General features: G+C 32.5%; 2 protein-coding genes across 9 annotated transcripts; both read left to right on the top strand.

Annotated features, from left to right (window-relative positions):
* The first annotated feature begins 698 nt into the window (after positions 1 to 698).
* LOC146935462 (zinc ion binding protein) lies at positions 699 to 5,834 on the top strand. Of its 4 annotated transcripts, none has more exons than XM_085750647.1 (8): positions 699 to 777; positions 1,537 to 1,824; positions 1,915 to 2,146; positions 2,405 to 2,550; positions 3,512 to 3,599; positions 3,712 to 3,858; positions 4,943 to 5,092; positions 5,329 to 5,834. In XM_085750647.1, the coding sequence occupies exons 2-8, from the start codon at positions 1,559 to 1,561 to the stop codon at positions 5,398 to 5,400; spliced, it is 1,101 nt and encodes a 366-aa protein (XP_085606773.1). In that variant the 5' UTR covers positions 699 to 777; positions 1,537 to 1,558; the 3' UTR covers positions 5,401 to 5,834. The 4 variants fall into 4 exon arrangements, with proteins under 4 accessions (XP_085606773.1, XP_085606772.1, XP_085606771.1 ...); XM_085750646.1 differs by having other exon boundaries at positions 699 to 817; XM_085750645.1 differs by having other exon boundaries at positions 1,537 to 2,146.
* A 6,377-nt stretch (positions 5,835 to 12,211) lies between these two features.
* On the top strand, positions 12,212 to 19,331 carry LOC146935461 (uncharacterized). 5 transcript variants are annotated; one of them, XR_015030250.1, is made up of 3 exons: positions 12,212 to 13,240; positions 15,594 to 15,939; positions 18,660 to 19,331. XR_015030250.1 is itself a non-coding variant. In XM_085750650.1 (2 exons), exon 1 carries the CDS (start codon positions 12,360 to 12,362, stop codon positions 13,209 to 13,211), a length of 852 nt encoding a protein of 283 aa, XP_085606776.1. In that variant the 5' UTR covers positions 12,212 to 12,359; the 3' UTR covers positions 13,212 to 13,240; positions 18,660 to 19,331. The 5 variants fall into 5 exon arrangements, 3 of the variants coding, with proteins under 3 accessions (XP_085606776.1, XP_085606775.1, XP_085606774.1); XR_015030249.1 differs by having other exon boundaries at positions 15,594 to 15,944; XM_085750650.1 differs by lacking the exon at positions 15,594 to 15,939.
* The last annotated feature ends 382 nt before the right edge of the window (positions 19,332 to 19,713 follow it).

Here is a 19,713-nt window from a genome sequence, read left to right as displayed (position 1 = left end):
CACTTGGACTAATACTAATTCATTATTGATTTTGTTACACTTTTTATTCTTGCATTGGACATTCATCTCATCATTTATATTTATTTTTAATTTTTTTTGAAATATTTATATTTATTTTTATGATATTATTATAATTGTAAATTTAAATAAATTCAATCTAATATACTGACACATGTATTCGTGCACACAAACTTATAAAACTTATTTAATATCTAACCCGGGCAACGCCGGGTCTCTAAACTAGTAATAATAAAGATTAAATAATTAAATTAATAATATTTTAAGATCTTGTCAATTATATGTCATAAAAAAATCGTTTGAAACACGAAACATGACATTTGTAAAAAAGAAAGTATGGATTAAAATTTAAAACAGAATTAACCAATATATTTGTCTCAAATGGCTAATGAACTTCCCATATAACGAATCGCTCGGAAGAAATTGACTGAATTACTAATATCTCTTTTCTCTAAAAATTGGCGAGTTATTAACACCAACAAATATTAAAAACCTAAAAATTTGATATATTTTGAAGTTTTTTTTTATGATATTAAGAGGATTTAAAATATATTTAACCTTTTTATTTATTTATTTGAATTTTTTTCTGTTTTGTTTGGTTAAGTATGAAATGAAATAAACATTAGAATTAAGGACTAAAAACTAAATATAAAAGATAAGCCCAACTTCGATCTCCAACCAACCGCATCATCACACAATCCACAATTTCCTCAGAATTCATCGCACAATTCTCTCACAAACAAAGACACTTGCAACAACGTTGGTTCTTTCAACTTCGTCTTTCCTCTCTCTTGATTCTGTAACATTCTCATTTTTTTTTTCTTGAAAAAAAATTGAATCTTGATGTTATTTTCGGATACCCTTTTGAAAATTTATGATGTTGGAATAATTTGTGGTACTTGGGTAGTGTTAAATTTTGTTGAAGTTCATTTGTGATGTGAAAAGATTGAAAATTTGTTGTAATTCTATTCTGGGTATGGTTGGTTTGATGGAGATTTCATTCATATTTTATTTGCTGTAAAAAAAATGAACTTGAATTATTCACTTCTTCATGTTTTAATTTGATAGTATTTTTTGATTTTATCATTTTAATTTGTGTGTATAAAACTATAATGATGTAGAATGATACTTTTGTGTGTTTTGGTTGCAAATTTTGTTTATATTAAGTCAACTGAATGCAAAGATGTTGCATTTGTTGGTTTTTTTTAATTCATGTGATTTGTGATGTTATCATTTTGATTTGTGTCTGTAAAACTATAATGATGTAGATTGATACTTTTCTGTTTTTGGTTGCACATTTTGTTTATATAGGAAGATGTTCTTAAGTCAACTGAATGCGAAGCTGTTGTTTTCGTTGGAGTTTTAATTGATAGTATTTCTGATTTTTTATCATTGCAATTTGTGTCTCTAATTTATGAGGATTGAATATTACTACTTTTTCGTGTTTTTGGTTGTACATTTTGTTTATATTTGAAGTTGTTCTAAAGTTAACTGAATGCAAATGTCTTGTCTTTGTAGGTTCTTGTTGTGGAGATTCAATATGAAACCAGTATGTCCTTTTGTTAAAATTCCCCGTCCAGATGACAGTAATGTTTCTAAAAAATCGAATGAAAACTCAAATAAACATCATGTAGAGCATGAAAGTAAGGTGAAGAAAGAGGTTAAAGACGCAGCTAGTGTCTCACCAAAGTGTCCGTTGGGATATGACTCACAGACTTTTAAGATTGGTCCTCTTAGTTGTATGGTATGCCAGGCACTTCTATTCGACACCAGCAAATGTGTGCCTTGTTCTCACGTTTTCTGCAAGTATGTATCGCGGCCCATGTTTATTTCTCGAATTTATATTGCATATAATGTTTTTGACTCATATTTATTTTATGTCTGTCTGATGTGCAGGGCATGTATATTGCGCTTTAAGGACTGTCCGTTATGTGGGGCTGATATTGAGAAGATCGAGCCGGATGCTGATCTTCAAGGTGTAGTTGATCGCTTTATTGAAGGTCATGCCAGGATCAAAAGGTCTGTTAATTTAGACAATGGCGAAGAAGCAGCGGAGAATAATAAGCCTGTCATATACGAGGATGTGTCTTTGGAAAGAGGTTCTTTCTTGGTGCAACAGGCCATGAGGGTATGTCCTTTAATTAATGCTTATTCTAAAAGTGCTTATCATCTTAGTAATTATGTATAAGCTATTTCTATAATAACAAAAGACAAAATAAAAGTCAAATTGTTTTTCATACAACCTATAAGTTGTTTATCTGGATATGGCATTGTTGATGGAGACCCTTGATCTGCTGAAGCTACAGCTTTTTATTTTACTAGGTTTCTTTTATACTTTGTCCGACCACTTGATAATAACATTTTACCATTTGTAATTCTAAAACAGGCATTCCGTGCTCAGAATTTAGAAAGTGCCAAATCAAGACTGAACCTATGTGCAGAAGACGTTCGCAGTCAGATAGAAAAAGTCGGTAACACTTCAGAGTTATGTTCACAACTTGGAGCAGTCTTGGGTATGCTTGGTGACTGCTGGTAAGTTGTTGGATATTTTCAATGTATTCTATGATCAGACATTGTTTAGACATATGGTTGGTGCTTAGAGAAAGATGGAGAAATTTTAAACTAAGAGTAGTGTATCTGTGAGGACTTAGGAGTTTCATTGATTGAGAACATAATAAACCGAGATATAAAGGCATGGTCAAAATGCTGGTGCAAACAGTAACCAGTGTTGTCAAATAGCGGCTATAGTGTTATAGCATAACAAAATTGGAACAAATCTTTATTATTTCGAGATGCTCTGTTGAGTGTAAAATGCTGTCAAATAGCAGCTATGGTGGCGTTATAGCATTGTGACATTGCAAAACTAGAGCAAACTGTTATTTTCCACGATCAGCTATTGACAACACTGACAGTAAAACTGAATATAACTAGAATGAGACCAAGAAAGATAAAAGCAAACGGGAATGTTTAGATTAGAATCAGTGGAGATTGGAAAATTAATGTGTTTGAATTCAAATCATCTTTGGTATTGAGGGTGTTGAGTTTTGGTTATCTGTGTGTAGTAGAAATTATTTCCATTTTTATCTATATCTATAATGCAGTATCAACTCTGCAATTTGCTAAAAGCAGTATTCGCCTTTATGGTGTCCGGAATTAGTTTTTGCTAGTTTTACCGTTCTCTCGCACTTTCAAATAGGTCCTAAAGCATTAGTTTTTTAGGGATAGGAAAATGTTGCTATATTAGCTGTGATGTTTGTATTTTCTCCTTCACCGGGGTTTGAACAATGGTCCTTTAAGTCTGTTATGATTCATTCATTGAAATGTTTTGTGCTCTTAAATCTTTAATTTAATGTACTCCATACCTTTTGCTCTTCCCCGTTTCATTCATCCTGAACCATAGTTCTTATTGTTTCACAAAATATAAAAGAGTATAGTTTAATGTCATATTTAAGATGTAGCTTGTGATCTTCATGTTGACATCAATTTTCTGCAGCCGAGCAATGGGTGATAGCAGTTCTGCAGTTACTTATTTTGAAGAAAGTGTTGAATTTCTGTCAAAGTTGCCAAAGGATGATATGGAGGTTATTTCATTAGAACCTTGCTTTTCTTGGCTCTAGTGAAAAATAATAAATTGTAAGATCAAGCTACTTTTGTTTTTCGTCAACTAATTTCTTTGAACTTGTTGTCCTACAGATTACACACACACTTTCCGTTTCGCTTAATAAAATTGGTGATCTTAAATATTATGATGGGGACCTTCAAGCTGCAAGGTCGTACTATTTTCAATCCTTAAATGTTCGCCGTGATGTTGTCAAGAACAATTCAAATGTTTCATCTCAGGTTGGTTAATACTATCCACTTATATTTGAATTATATCTAATTGTAAGGTTTCCCGCCTTGCTTTAAATTTCATTTGAATCGACTTATCTACTGACATAAGCGCCTATGTGACTGTTTGCAAGAACTTATAGAAACAACTTATGACATGTCCAAAAAATGTTTTCAGTTTATTTCCATTAGCTATCCAGTATGGCTTAAGAAAATAGATTATAGCTTATAAGAAAACAGTTTCTTTATTTTATCTTTGTTATAGAAATAACTTATACATAAGCACAACTGCACAAGTTATATGATAAGCTCTTACATCTTATGGTATAAGGCATAAGCGTTTAATTAGTTCATTATCGAAACAGGGCCTCAGTATGTGGATTTTAGCTTACTAGTTGATTTACTCACCAAATACTTCATGATGTGATTTACGCCAATCACATTAGTTAGATTCATTTCTAGACATAAGGAGGGGATAGAATGATGGCTTGGTGACTGGGGTGGGAGTTAAGAAGCAGACTGATAAGGAGGTGAGGGTTCGAACCCCAGTCCCAGCATAATACTGACATGGACCGTTTGAAAATAAAATTTGCTTTGACAAGGTTGGGCAGCTTCTTGGCAACTTAAAATGTTTTTGTATGTCTTGTGTTCTGATTTCTGAGATTTGTCCATGAAAATGATAAAAACATATTATAGAAAGAGAAAAGAAGGCGGGAAAAATGAGAGATCGATAGAAACAGACAGAATTATGTTAGTGCTTGTTTGTGCACTAGTGAAAACTAAAATGGAAACATAACTTTTCCACTGATCAGAGGCACCCGTAGTTTCCTCATTACGTGAGTTCTTGTAACTGTAGATATTTTTCAGTTTGATTTTGTTTCTCTTTTGCAACAACTGAACCATAAGTACAATTTATCTTGCCCATTAACCACTTAGGTTAATTGAATCTTTAACCACCCACGCACATTTCCACGTTAGAACATGTCATTTGGACAGAAGGCATGGCTGATTTCGAAATTAACCTTTTTTCGTTGTTTATATCAATGGCATGGCTGATTTCGAAATTAACCTTTTTTCGTTGTTTATATCAATTTAGGTCTTAGATGTTGCCGTTTCACTTGCAAAAGTAGCGGATGTGGACAAAAGTCTAGGGGATGAAAAATCCGCTAGTGATGGATTTCAAGAAGCCATAGACTTGCTGGAATCTCTTACATTGAAATCTGAAGCCAGTGGACTTGAGCAACGGGTAAGTTGTTGAAGTAAATTAAGTCTATAAAATTTCATAAAAAGTAAAAATTTAGTATTAATTGATGGTACACTGCATTACTTTATTTTAACATATAGTGTGACTTAAACTGCAAATATGATTATGAAGATGATATAACTTGATACAACTCTTGTTTATTAGACAACGAATTTTCATTTTATACTGTATTTGAACATAAGATCTTGAGATTAAATTCAATTTCCATCCTTCTATAGCGGCTATCAGTTTTAGACTTCCTAAGAAGCCAAAAGGCCGATAAACAAGAACAAGTTGAACAAACAATATGAGGTCAGATACACGCCTTGCTAGCAAAAGGAAAAGCATTGATTCGGATGCAATAAATGTTTCTTTATGTGATTGGATTCATGTGTAAAATAAAGCTCAGGTGAACAAAGGCATTATAATAGAGGAAGAAAGAGACTTTTCATTCAGAGTGATGGATATCTCGGTCATTTTTGGCGTTTATCTGAGATTATACAGCGAATCCTTTTTATTCACTGTATTTCTCTCTCCTACTAGAACTTTCCGGTGACCGGAGAGGATCACAGCTCCTTCAGTACCTTATTGGTGCATAAGGGCAACTGTGATGAGTCTTCGTTGCATTAATGTAACTAATATACTTCTCTAATAAACTAGAAATGAAGTAACATGGATGTATGTCGGTTGTGTTTCGAACTCGAACTCATTCTATAGTGTAAAAAGTATATAGAATATTCATAAATGTTGGTGTTTTTGGGTGAGTTTTGATAGATATGATTTTGAGTATAATTCATTTTGTAAAATTGGTTTGGTGACTATAACTTGTATTTGGATGTATTTTTTTTAAAGCACGTTTAATGTTCAAATTGACACTTTTATCATTTCTAGTCAAATGAGGTTTGAAGGTAAAATTGATTGATTTTGCCATGTAGAATATAAACACATGTATTACCATTAAAATTAGTGTACTCCCTCTTGTATATAAGCAAAAGAAAAAGAGAAATGATATTTGTACAACTATTTTGTGACAATTTTCTCTCTCGTACTCACATGATGCTCCTTTTCTCTCTTCATTTTTCTCTCTATTATTTTTGACCAATAAGAAGAGAGAAAAAGAAGAGTGTCATAAAAATTGTCATCAAATGGTTATACAAATATCATTATTCAAGAAAAAAGGAAAGGAAAAAAACCACACAACCACACATTTGCTAAAAGGAAAAAAAAAACCACACATCGGTTAAGTTGTCGCTTTTATCAAAACTAATCCAAACACAAAATGACTTGTGATTTTGTTACACAATAGGGGGAAAATATGACATAGTAATTTAGAGCATGTTTGGTTCAACTTTTACTAGAATTGATTATGTAAAATTGATTCTAGATAAAAGTGAGTTGAATGTAAAGTGATTTATGTTTAGATGGATTTATGTAAAGGTGGATTTAATTATAAATTTAAAGTTAAAATCAATTGTAGAAGCCAAAAGCTACAATTTGTAGCTTTTAAGTAGAATCAATTCTCCTTAAAAAAAAAAAGTAGAATCAACTCTACAAGTAAAATTAGTTCTACTTTAAACTATACAAAAATCATAAAATCAATTCTACAACCTCTAGAATCACTAAACTATAAAATCAATTCTACAACATCTAGAATCACTAAACTATACAAAAATCATAAAATCAATTCTACAACCTTTAGAATGACTTTTGACCCTTTGAAATTAAAACTAAACAGATTTTTTTTATAGGCTCTTTTAAATTATGTAGAATATATTTTATTTCTGTCTAAAAAAATAATTAAGATCACTTTTATAAAAAAAAAATCATATATTGAAAATTGTTTTGAAGTTAACCAAAAAGAAATCAAGGAGAGAAAGAGAGAACATCAACTTTGTACTATGCTATTCAAAGTATCTTTTATAACGCCACATGAGTCATATTGTAAGACATAATTGTTGTACCTTATAAGTATACGAGTGATCACTCAACACTAGTAAAACCATTGATAATAAGAGTCACTTACAAGCGGAGTTGGATCCTCTCATGAGAATTTCACTAGATGATGTGCAGTGTAGATTTGAACCTTTAATTACCCTTTTACTCCCTCCGTTTTAAAATGAGTGTCGCTTTAGCCAAAAAAATTTGTTTCAAAATGAGTGACGCTTTCAGTTTTCAATGCAATAATAACTTTTTCTTTTCAATTGTACCCTCCAATTAATACTCTGTACACTACTTCCAAAGTATTACTTTTAAAACTAACCAATAGTTAATAAGGATAATTTGGTAAAATAACCATTCTCTTTCTCTTAATCATTGCATTTCTTAATATGTGTGTAAACACCTAAAACGACACTCATTTTGAAACGGAGGGAGTAATAATTATAAATGTCTGCAATGAAAAAAAAAATAAATGGCTTACATTTTACTGGACTCTCCAGTCACAGGAGAGAATCTGCTCGTCTAACAAGAAAAGCCACACTAATGGCACACTGGATACGACTGATTAGCGAATGGTCATCCACTGATCACTCACAAATTCATAACAAAAATAGAGAATTGTTGATAATCTGTCTTATAACGGATGAGTTTATATCCGATAATTGATAAACTAGCTTATATATAATAGTTGATAAGATAATTGATTGAATTTATAGTATGTATTTGATAAAATTAATTGTTGAACTAGTTTATAAATATAAAATGACATGAAAAATATGTATTTAATTAAGAGTTATGATAGAAGACACCTTTTATGAAGGTGTCTTTTATCAAGTTACTCTATGAGCATTTGCGAAAAGACACCAACTTACTTTTAGGAAGGTGTCTTTTATCAAAGTTATAACTAAAAAGTGAAAATCACACCTTCATAAAAGACTTGATGATTAGGAAGGTGTGACTTGATAAAAGACACCACCAAAGGGTGTCTTTTATCAAGTCTTTTATCAACTGATTAGGAAGGTGTCTTTTATCAAGCCACACTAAATAGATTACATCTAACAAGTTGGGGAGAGTTTGTGAGAATTTGAGAATTAGGGTTTTGAGAGATTTTTGATGATTAGATGATGAAAACTTGTTGAATTGATGTAGAAATTGTGTACAGACCTTAGATAATCCATAGGATGATTATTGGAAGTAGTTTTGAGGTTAGGTGAAACTTGGAGAAAATCTGCATTCTGCTCGAATTTTGATATTAAAACTTGTATTGATCGGTGCGGAATTGGTCTTAGGTGTAAACACGAAAGTTGTAGGTATGGATGCTAGCTTTCTAATGCCGTTGGTCTCACGTCAAAACAATATATAGAACTTGAGTTATGGTCAAATTACTTCACGTAGGTCACAGTGAATTTTTATGGACTTTCAGCACAACTTTTCCGAATTTAAAATGAAAACTGGTATTGATCGGTACAGAATTGGTCTTAGGTGTAAACACGAAAGTTGTAGGTATGGATGTTAGCTTTCTAATGCCGTTGGTCTCACGTCAAAACAATATATAGAACTTGAGTTATGGTCAAATTACTGCACGTAGGTCACAGTGAATTTTTATGGACTTTCAGCACAACTTTTCCGAATTTAAAATGAAAACTGGTATTGATCGGCACAGAACTGGTCTTAGGCGTAAACATGAAAATTTTAGATAATTTTGTTAGCTTTCTAGTGGCTTTGGTTTGACGTGAAAATGATGTTTGGTCTTTGAGTTATGATGAAAATACTACAGGGAGGTCTTAGCAAAATTGTACGGTGACAACATTCTCTGTTTCATGTTTTTGCGTTTTGTTCATATGTTTCTGTTTTGAATTGATCTTTGTTGTAAACATGAAAGTTGTTGATATTTGTGATATCTTTTCAGTAGCTTTTGTTTGACATGAAAATATATTGTGCATAATTTATTATGTTTTTACAAAGATACATAGTGAATTATTGTTGATGTTTAAATACGATGTTATATGAAGTTGTTTATGATTGATGAATATGATGTTTTAAGATGTTGTTTATTATCATTTGATATTGTTATATTATGATATGACATGAATTATTTATGTGATCCATATGTTGTCAAGATGCTAAGATGTTAAGACGTTAAGATGATAAGAGTTGTTAAGTTGTCGAGTCGTTATGAAGTCATCAAGTTGTTAAGATGTTATATTGTCAAGATGTCAAGATGTTAGGATGTCATAGATGTTCATGAAGTTGTCTAAGTTGTACGAAAGTTATGTCGTTGCATTAAAGTTGTGTCGTTGCATAGTCAGAGATGGGGGCTTAATGCCCGACAGGTTCTTTATGGCCTTAGCGATGGGGGCTTAATGCCCGACAGGTTCTTTATGACCTTAGCGATGGGGGCTTAATGCCCGACAGGTCCAAATATGACCTTAGCGAAGGGGGCTTAATGCCCTGGTGGTACCACATGCATGTTGAAGTTGTCTAAGTTGTTTTTTAAGTTGTCTAAGTTGTTGTTGAAGTTGTCTATGTTGTTGTTGAAGTTGTTGTTGCATTGTAGAGTCGTCATAACTTATATTTAATTATGATTTAATGATGATGATGATGTTTGACGATGATGTTGTTCATGTTTGATGATGATGTTTGATTTTGATGATGATGTTTGACGATGATGTTGTTCATGTTTGACGATGATGTTGTTTAGGATTGATGATGATGTTGATTATGATTTGTTTATGATGGTTGAATATGAAGTTGTTATGATAAGATGCTATGTGATTTATGATATGCTGATATGTGAATATGATAAGATGTTATACGTTTACTAATGATGATGTATGATGATTCCTCGTGATTATATTTAAGATGGATTGTTTGTGATTATGTTTATGGTTGATATATAATGTTATGAGATGGTTATGATTAGTACTTGATGTTATATGATGTTGTTTATGTCTATGATTAAGATGCTATGATTAAAAGGATATATGATAATGTTTATGACTAATATTTGTAGATATGTGATGATATTTATATGATGATATAATATGAAGTATATGACTATTGTAGGAAGAATAATGATACTAGTTAAGGAAGTTTAAGTTGCTAGATATGATTAATGAATTATAGGATGTTTAAGTTGTTGAATGTACTTTACATGATTTATATGCTTTATATTATTGTTTGAGAAATCTCACCCCTCTGCTTGGAAATGTTGCTCTTCGTATGGGTAACTTGCAGGTAATCAAGATTAGAGGCGTCGTGAGTGGCCTCCTCACATGTGTGTCTAGGTGCTCTGATACGTAACGGGATGAGACTTGACTTTACTTCTATTCCTTACGTATTGTTTATGAACTTTTATGAATAAATATTGAACTAAGACTTATGAGATTTTCTGATGAGGCCTGCGTGGCAAAGACTTTTTATGTTGAATGAACTAATTCCGCTGCGAAGTTTTTGAATTACTTATGTTAAATGATTTTGAAGAATAAATTGTTATTTATTCAGTTTATGAATTTTTAAGAAGTGTAGCATTCCGTTTAAAGTGGAATTACTCTGATTTTTAATTATGAAATTTTTACGTTGGGAAAACGGGGTGTTACAATCAATTGTAGAAGGTGGATTTAATTATAAATTTAAAGTTAAAATCAATTGTAGAAGCCAAAAGCTACAATTTGTAGCTTTTAAGTAGAATCAATTCTCCTTAAAAAAAAAGTAGAATCAACTCTACAAGTAAAATTAGTTCTACTTTAAACTATACAAAAATCATAAAATCAATTCTACAATCTCTAGAATCACTAAACTATAAAATCAATTCTACAACATCTAGAATCACTAAACTATACAAAAATCATAAAATCAATTCTACAAACCTTTAGAATGACTTTTGACCCTTTGAAATTAAAACTAAACAGATTTTTTTTATAGGCTCTTTTAAATTATGTAGAATATATTTTATTTCTGTCTAAAAAAATAATTAAGATCACTTTTATAAAAAAAAAATCATATATTGAAAATTGTTTTGAAGTTAACCAAAAAGAAATCAAGGAGAGAAAGAGAGAACATCAACTTTGTACTATGCTATTCAAAGTATCTTTTATAACGCCACATGAGTCATATTGTAAGACATAATTGTTGTACCTTATAAGTATACGAGTGATCACTCAACACTAGTAAAACCATTGATAATAAGAGTCACTTACAAGCGGAGTTGGATCCTCTCATGAGAATTTCACTAGATGATGTGCAGTGTAGATTTGAACCTTTAATTACCCTTTTACTCCCTCCGTTTTAAAATGAGTGTCGCTTTAGCCAAAAAAATTTGTTTCAAAATGAGTGACGCTTTCAGTTTTCAATGCAATAATAACTTTTTCTTTTCAATTGTACCCTCCAATTAATACTCTGTACACTACTTCCAAAGTATTACTTTTAAAACTAACCAATAGTTAATAAGGATAATTTGGTAAAATAACCATTCTCTTTCTCTTAATCATTGCATTTCTTAATATGTGTGTAAACACCTAAAACGACACTCATTTTGAAACGGAGGGAGTAATAATTATAAATGTCTGCAATGAAAAAAAAATAAATGGCTTACATTTTACTGGACTCTCCAGTCACAGGAGAGAATCTGCTCGTCTAACAAGAAAAGCCACACTAATGGCACACTGGATACGACTGATTAGCGAATGGTCATCCACTGATCACTCACAAATTCATAACAAAAATAGAGAATTGTTGATAATCTGTCTTATAACGGATGAGTTTATATCCGATAATTGATAAACTAGCTTATATATAATAGTTGATAAGATAATTGATTGAATTTATAGTATGTATTTGATAAAATTAATTGTTGAACTAGTTTATAAATATAAAATGACATGAAAAATATGTATTTAATTAAGAGTTATGATAGAAGACACCTTTTATGAAGGTGTCTTTTATCAAGTTACTCTATGAGCATTTGCGAAAAGACACCAACTTACTTTTAGGAAGGTGTCTTTTATCAAAGTTATAACTAAAAAGTGAAAATCACACTTTCATAAAAGACTTGATGATTAGGAAGGTGTGACTTGATAAAAGACACCACCAAAGGGTGGCCTGTAACATAACCCTTTAATTAAAATTACAGATAAAATTAAGATAAATGATGATAAGTTATATAGTTAGCAAAGCCTCTTTTTGAGCATATTTCCTCTGTCTCTCATACTCCCAATTGAAGTGCAAATTATCAGTTGTTCTTAACATCGGCGGCACCGGAGAACTAATTTCGTCGCCGGAATTGTAACAACTTCGCCGGAAGTGAAGAAATCATCAGATAAAGAAGAAAAAAATGTCAAGCAAGAAGAAGAACAAACGCAAAAATACCAATAGCGACGAAGAAGACGACGACGTTTTCTTCTACCGTTTCTGCGCTTCATCCTCAACCCCCAACACCACCACCACCACCAACAACAACAACAACCAAATCCAATCCTCAAAATCAAACAACAACAACAACAACAACAAAGCACCATCAACAGGAGAAACCTTAGCACCATCAAAATCAACCATATACGTTTCAAATCTAGATTATTCCCTAACTAACTCCGATCTCCACACTCTCTTCTCCACCTTCGGCCGTATAGCGCGTGTGACTGTTTTAAAAGACCGTCACACGCGCTTAAGCCGAGGTGTAGCTTTTATTCAATTTGTATCCCGTCACGACGCGCAACGCGCCGTGACTGAGATGAATAAGAAGATTTTGAATGGTAGGACTTTGAGTGCTTCTATTGCTGCTGATAATGGACGCGCTCCCGAGTTTATAAAGAAGCGGGTCTATAATACGGAGACTGGTTTGTGTTTTGAGTGTGGTGGGAGTGGGCATTTGTCTTATGAGTGTCCTAAGAATCAGTTGGGGCCGAGGGCGAGGCCGCAGCCGAAGAAGCGGAGGGGATTTGGTGGGTCTGGATGGAGTAAAGAAAGAGAAGAGGAGGGTGATGAGGAGGAAGAGAATGATAGGATTGGTGCGGAGCGGTTTGAGGAAGATAATTGGGCTTCTGTGGTGGATGATGGAGCTGATGAGAGATTGTTGGGGAGGAATGGGAATGAGGATGAGGGTTTGGATGATAAGAAGAGGAGGAAGAAGAAAGGGAAGAGAACTGGGTATTTTAGTGATGAGAGTGATCATGAGGACGATGATTGATCGTGAATGATGGTGTTTTTTATATCGAGGTATGTGTAATTTATTAGTAACGGATACTTCTGATTGAAAGTGTGTTCGGAGGCACTGTAACAATATCGACGCATATGGTCACATTAATGTTGGTGTCATGTATTAAGATTAATGTCGGTGAAATGCATGCGTCAGAGCTTTATAGGGTGTAATTGATGAAATTATATATATGGTTTGGTTTCATAGGAAAATTTTATGGTTTTGAGCATTAACAGATTTTAATTTTTAATGTATTATTGCAGTAGTGTTAGATAAAGTGATAAAGTGATAATTAGTGATAATGGTGAATTAGTGATGAGCATTTTTGTGTTTGCCATAGTTTGATAGCTCATGAACGATGATTGATTAGTCTTTTATTCATCTGCTTAATATCCTGTTTGGTATAAAATGGAGTAAAATATTCGGTTAGTTATTATTTTTTGTTCTGCTAAAAATTGGAATGACGATGTCTCTTTTTGTCTACCTTATGCACATCTTATTATATAAACTAGGTTTTTAAACTACAATTGAGATCGTAGAAGTACAACAATATTTGATATCTAGAAATTGTAGTTAGATACAGCTGATGCAAATACGACGATGGATTTGATGTCATTGTTGGGATCTTGAAATTCATTAAGTTGTAGCCACAATTATGGTTGCGGTCTTTGTGGAAAGCAACTTAAAAACCATTATACTAAATGTAGAACATATCTCTTTATGTCTTGCTCTGTTCCTTACTAGCTTATGCCCGAAATTCTATCTAGGTAGCATGGTCTTACTAACTGTGCCTGAGAAGTAATTGAGCAGATAATATATCATATGTTTCCGTTATAGCCTATTTTGCACTACATCATTGGAGAATAGAGGAGCATAATACAGTAAAATTGTCACTTTTGCATAATTTACTCTGTAAATAAGACATATTCTGTGTAGTTTTCAGACTACAAGGAAATAGGCTTTTACTTTTGCTCTAAAGCTACCCTACCAAAATAATATGTGTATGTCTTCGATAGAAGCAATTGTTCTGCTATTTTCTGCTGTGCCAAACTATTCAACATTGACTGCAAATGCTACATGAACATAATGTTGAGTCCACCATGAATCCATGTTAGGGACCCATAAATGTATCCACCATTGGCCTCTTTCCAATAGGGAGACTTCATAGGACATACTCTTCATAGTTCACACCCTGACTGAGCAAAACCAAGTTTATTAGGGACGGTATTTACATCGAAATCCTTTGGTCTCATGCACCATTTCTGTACATGTGGCGTTGATGGATCTTACATTGGTGACTGTTCCTCTGATTACCTATGCTCTTTGATGTATATTATGCATTTTGTTTGAGATTACCGTGTAGTTGATTTGTAGATAGAATCTCAGTGGTGTTCTCTGGGCAACTGAAACTTCTGTTATACATTAGTCTTATGTTTTTCTTGAATAGCCATAATAACAAAGTAATATGAGGTAGTCTTCTGCATCTGTTTCAAAGATTAAATTGGGGCCGAGAGTTTTGAGTGGATTAATGTTCACAACTCCTAGTTCATTTGGGTTGGAAAACTAATCTGTATTATTTGGTGGTCAGAGGTTTCCACATGATACTGTATGTTGTAGCTGAGGAATTGAAAGAAAAAAAACTATGGCATAAGTATTATTTATAATTCTGCTTATGCTTACAAATCTGCCATGTTTTTTTTAGGTAGACCAATATGTGAGGTGAGGTGAAGTATAGCATTAGCTATCATTGGATAAACATTTTATAAGGTTTTGAACTTGGTGGTTTGTGAAGTCTTCCAAGTTTATCAATTTTAATTTTGTTCTTATAGGGATTACTGGAGTTTTCATGTGCTGTTAAGAGTGTTAATCTTTATTTTCAATCAAATCCAAGTTCCTATCAAAATATTAACTTTTGATGTATGCTTTAGAATTGTTCAATAGCATCAATCTGAAGAACTTTATCATGGAAACGGTTTTGCTAGTGAACAAGTCTATGTAGACATGAAATGTTTCAGATTGCTGCATCTGTTTGTAAAGTTTACTTTATGGAGTAAAGTTCTTGGTGTGAGCTTGAAAAAAGTTCTTTCTGGATGTGGATGTTTGTGAGTTATTGATTGATAACAAGTATTATGCATATTTGGTTTATGTCAGCATTTTATTGCCAGTCCTTACCTGATCAATTTTCGCTGCTATACTAGAGCTTTTTGAAATCTGTTGTGCAGTCCTGTGCCAAGCTTTCTTGAAACAATTTAATCAAATGCTATCTTATAAGGACTGTCATAGTTGATGGGTGGTTTATAAGGCCTTTAACTGTTAAAAGCCTTACAAGTTACTGACTAATGACTATCTGCTGAACTTATGGCGGTTGTTTAGTTTGACAGAATCTGCAAGGAATCAAAAGCCCAAATAACACATGTCAAAATGGTTTCGATGTTGTTCCAGCATGTGCATGAGGCGAACTCGTTCTTCCACATTGATGAGTCGTGCTCATCCATTCAATTTTGGACCTCAAATTTGGTTTGGTATATTATGTTCTTTTTTGTGTTTGGGGTTATTATATGTTATTCTGTGTTGTGTATCATACTTCATTGGTGTTTGAGTTTTTGCACACGATGCTTCCATCAAATGCTTCATACATGGAATCTTTTCATGATGAAAAATATGGCAATGCTGTCTTCTCAATCTCAAGATTGCCGCTACATGTACTTCACTGATGTTGGTAAGGTATTTTCAAGAAAAACCACAATCATAACAATTTACATACACTCTCCGTCCCAAAGTTCCAAAATAAGTGATCATTTTACATAAATTAAGAAAAGATGATACATGAAAATGTGTGTTGCTAGCATTCTTCTATCTTTTAATAACCATTGATGTATTCTAATTATCATAAATGCAAAGATGCAAAATGAGAGAATAATAAATCAAAATTGGGAAATGCTAACCGGTGCCCCCGAGGCACTGGTTAAGGATATGAAAAAGGAAATTATATAGTAGTAAATGCATTGAAATTGTGTAATTAATTTATAATAAAGTCAAAAACAGTTTCATTTTATGGTAATAATTGTAACACCCTCCTTTTTATTTAATTATTTTTATTAAGTTAGAATCTATTTATGTAATTTATTTATATATATATATGAGGTGTTAGTATTTTATTATGTGGCATTATTTCATTATTTATTAGAATGTGAGAATTATTAGTGTAAGTAGAATTGGAGGTTAGAATAGAAAGAAGAATAAGTTATTGGGCCTAAATAGATTTAGGAAGAGTGATTAATATTATAAATAAGGAAGCTTAGGTTAGAAAGTTGTTACGTTAAACCGCTTTTTGGAGAAAGAGAACTCAAGAGAGAGAACCTAGGAACGAAGAACGCTGCTTTTGATTTCAGAAAAACAATCTAAGGTAAGGGTGAGACTATCTTTCATTAATATTAGGTCTGTGAATCATTAGATTGCATCTAACATGCTTTAGGATGAGTTTGTAAGGGGGAGTCTCTATTCACCATAAGGGTTGTATGATCACATGAGTAGTGAAGGGTGTTGTCTTCTATTGTTCTGTATGATCTTTTAATAAATTCACATGCTTTAATTTATTGTTGTGAACTTTAATCTTATTATTCTTCCTGATTATTACTTCTTATTGCTGTTGTCGTATTGTATATGAATTCTTAGCTGTTTAATTGAGTTTTTATTGCTAAGAAATCAAAACTCTACCATGCGGATCCAAATCAATTACTTGTCGTTGCCTCTCTATTTCAATTTTAGTTAAAGAGTTGTTTGATGCTTACTGCCAGCCGTGACCCATATTTGTTGCTTGTTTCTTTCATGCTGATATTCCATTGCTAGTTCCTTGTTGCCATGCTATTTTATTTAAATTCCATGTAAACCGTATGATATTTTAATTGTTTACTTGATTTTCGTTTTCATATTTCTTTCAATCAATTACGTAACCCTATTTATTTATATTATAATCTTTGAAGTAGAACTAAAGTAGATAGGTTAAGATACTTAGCTAAAGGAGACCCAATTTGATAAGTAACTATGAGGGCTTTTTCTAATAACCGTTAATTTTGATTTAAAAATTAATTGAATGCATTGCTATTAAAATTATTTGACCCTGCAAAATATACGATTGTGTATTGGAGTTAATATACCATGTTTTTGTTTAGTTATCTATTCTTGTTTTTATTTTCCTGAGCTGAGGAAATCGGTGTCCATTTTCTAGAAGTTTCTAATCATGCACCGATTGGTGTAGCATCATGCTATGTATATTTATGTGTAGGTTTGTGGTGTACATATAGCTAGTATAATTGGGTTGTTCATGTTATAAAGAGTTGTTCATGACATGGTCATGAGAGATAAAATACTAACTTTAATTTGGATTTCTTGTAAAGTCAATTGTTTGATTTGTTTGTATCTGACGTGTTTAAAGAAGCATAATTAAATAACTCTTGTTAGCTTCACATATCTTATTTTATTTGGTAGAAGATTTTACCTATATACTTCTTTAATCAATAATGAATATTTGACATTGTGTAATTGATGAGTTATTTATCGAAGAGTAATTGATGAATTATTTGATTAAGTATAATTTGTGATTGATTTGATAATGAGAAACTGATGTGTTATTTAATGATGTGCAATTTATGAATTATGCAATGATTGTAAAATTGATATGATAATTGAAGATGATTATATAGTGATGTTATTAAATGACGATGTGTTATATAAGAGTTGTTATATGCTGCACTTGTTGCTGTTTGCTGTTGTTGACCATTAATGTCATAAAGTTGTAAGTGTCGGTCTAAGTTGTAAAGTCGCAAGAAGTTGTCCAATTTATTGGAATCATATAAATATGTTTAAGAAGTTCAAGTTGTAAGATGTTGAGTCCATTGCATACTCATTCAAGTTGAGGGCTTGATGCCCTGAAGCTTTGCTCAAATTACGTTGGGGGCTTGATGCCCTGAAGTTTTTGCTCAATTATGTTGAGGGCTTGATGCCCTGGAGCTTTTGCTCAATTATGTTGAGGGCTTAATGCCCTGGAGCCTTTTTACGCTCAATTATGTTGAGGGCTTGATGCCCTGGATTGGTGCCACATGCATTTGCATATCAAGATGATTTAAGATGATTAAGAGTTGCATAGTCGAGTTGAGTTGCATTGTCGAGTCAAGTGCTAAGTCGATTTATCAAGTGATACTGAACGAATATGAAATTGATTATGAATTTGAATATGAAGTTGTTTATGAATTTGATTATGAAGTTGATTATATAATGCTATGTTTAGATAATCCTATGATGTTACATGATTATTGTTAAGATATGTGATGATATTTAAGTTGTTAAATGTAATTTATGATTTATAAGCTTAATATTATTGTTTGAGAAATCTCACCCCTTCTGCTTGAAAATGTTACTGTTTGTATGGGTAACTTGCAGGTAACCAAGATTAGTTGCGGTCGTGAGTGAACTCTCTCACAAGTGTGTGTCTTAAGGCTCTGTTGTCAAACGCGGCCGCACCGAGTTGCGCGTTTGTGGAATGCGGGTTTCGCGGCAGCGTTTCTGTGAGGCGTCGCGGTTCAATAGCGGGTCAAATCGCCCGCTATTTGGGTAGGAGCACAGAGAGAGAGAGAGAGAGAGAGAGAGAGAGAGAGAGAGAGAGAGAGAGAGAGAGCCAGAATCGAGTTTTGTTGGATTTCATGGGCAAATCAAGTTTTTTTGCCAGAATCGTATAAAAAATGAGGTCTGGACAGAGAAGTAGAATGGGAAGGAGGAATGAAGATGAAACCAAAGATGCTGTTAATTTCAGATCTGAATATGTTTTGTTTTCTCTGTTGTTGCAGCTCTCCAAGTTGTACGGGCCTGTTTGGTTCAGCTTATTACCACCCAAAAGCAATTCTCTACAGTGCCAAAAGCAATTCTAGCCAAAAACAACGTGTTTGGTTCAGCTTTTAAGAATTGCTTCTATCCCCCAAAAACAATTATCCTTGAAGCTACAAATCCTAGCTTCTAGCTTTTCTAGAATCAATTTTAAACAGTAAATTTTATATTTTATTATTACAACCTATAATTTTCCTTTATTGCCCTTTATCAATTATCCTTCTTTATCAATTCTCCTTTAGCTATGTCTATTTTAGTAATTATACATTCAAAAGCAATTCTACATAATTGTATACAAACATAAATAAGTTTATTTAATCAATTCTATATAATTGTATCCAAACATAAATCAATTCTCTCAGAATCAATTCTGTCAGAATCAATTCTATCAGAATCAATTATGTCAGAATCAATTATATTCAAAGCTAAACCAAACACACATTCATCTCTTGTGTGGGGCCCAATACTAAATATCTTCCTTTTCCTTTTATAAAACATAAAACACTACTATACACTTGAGCCAAACACGTGACCTTCCTTAAACCACATATTAATTAACTTAGTTTAATGTTGTGATTTATAACAAACTTGATACCTTTCTTTTTCATTTTTT

Source organism: Medicago sativa, chromosome 3 (genome assembly GCF_051527215.1).
Source record: "Medicago sativa cultivar Bolivia chromosome 3, Bolivia_mono, whole genome shotgun sequence".
Classification (NCBI taxonomy): Eukaryota; Viridiplantae; Streptophyta; class Magnoliopsida; order Fabales; family Fabaceae; genus Medicago; species Medicago sativa.
The sequence above is the reverse complement of the archived record's forward strand: the minus strand, read 5'-3'. Positions and strand labels throughout refer to the sequence as shown.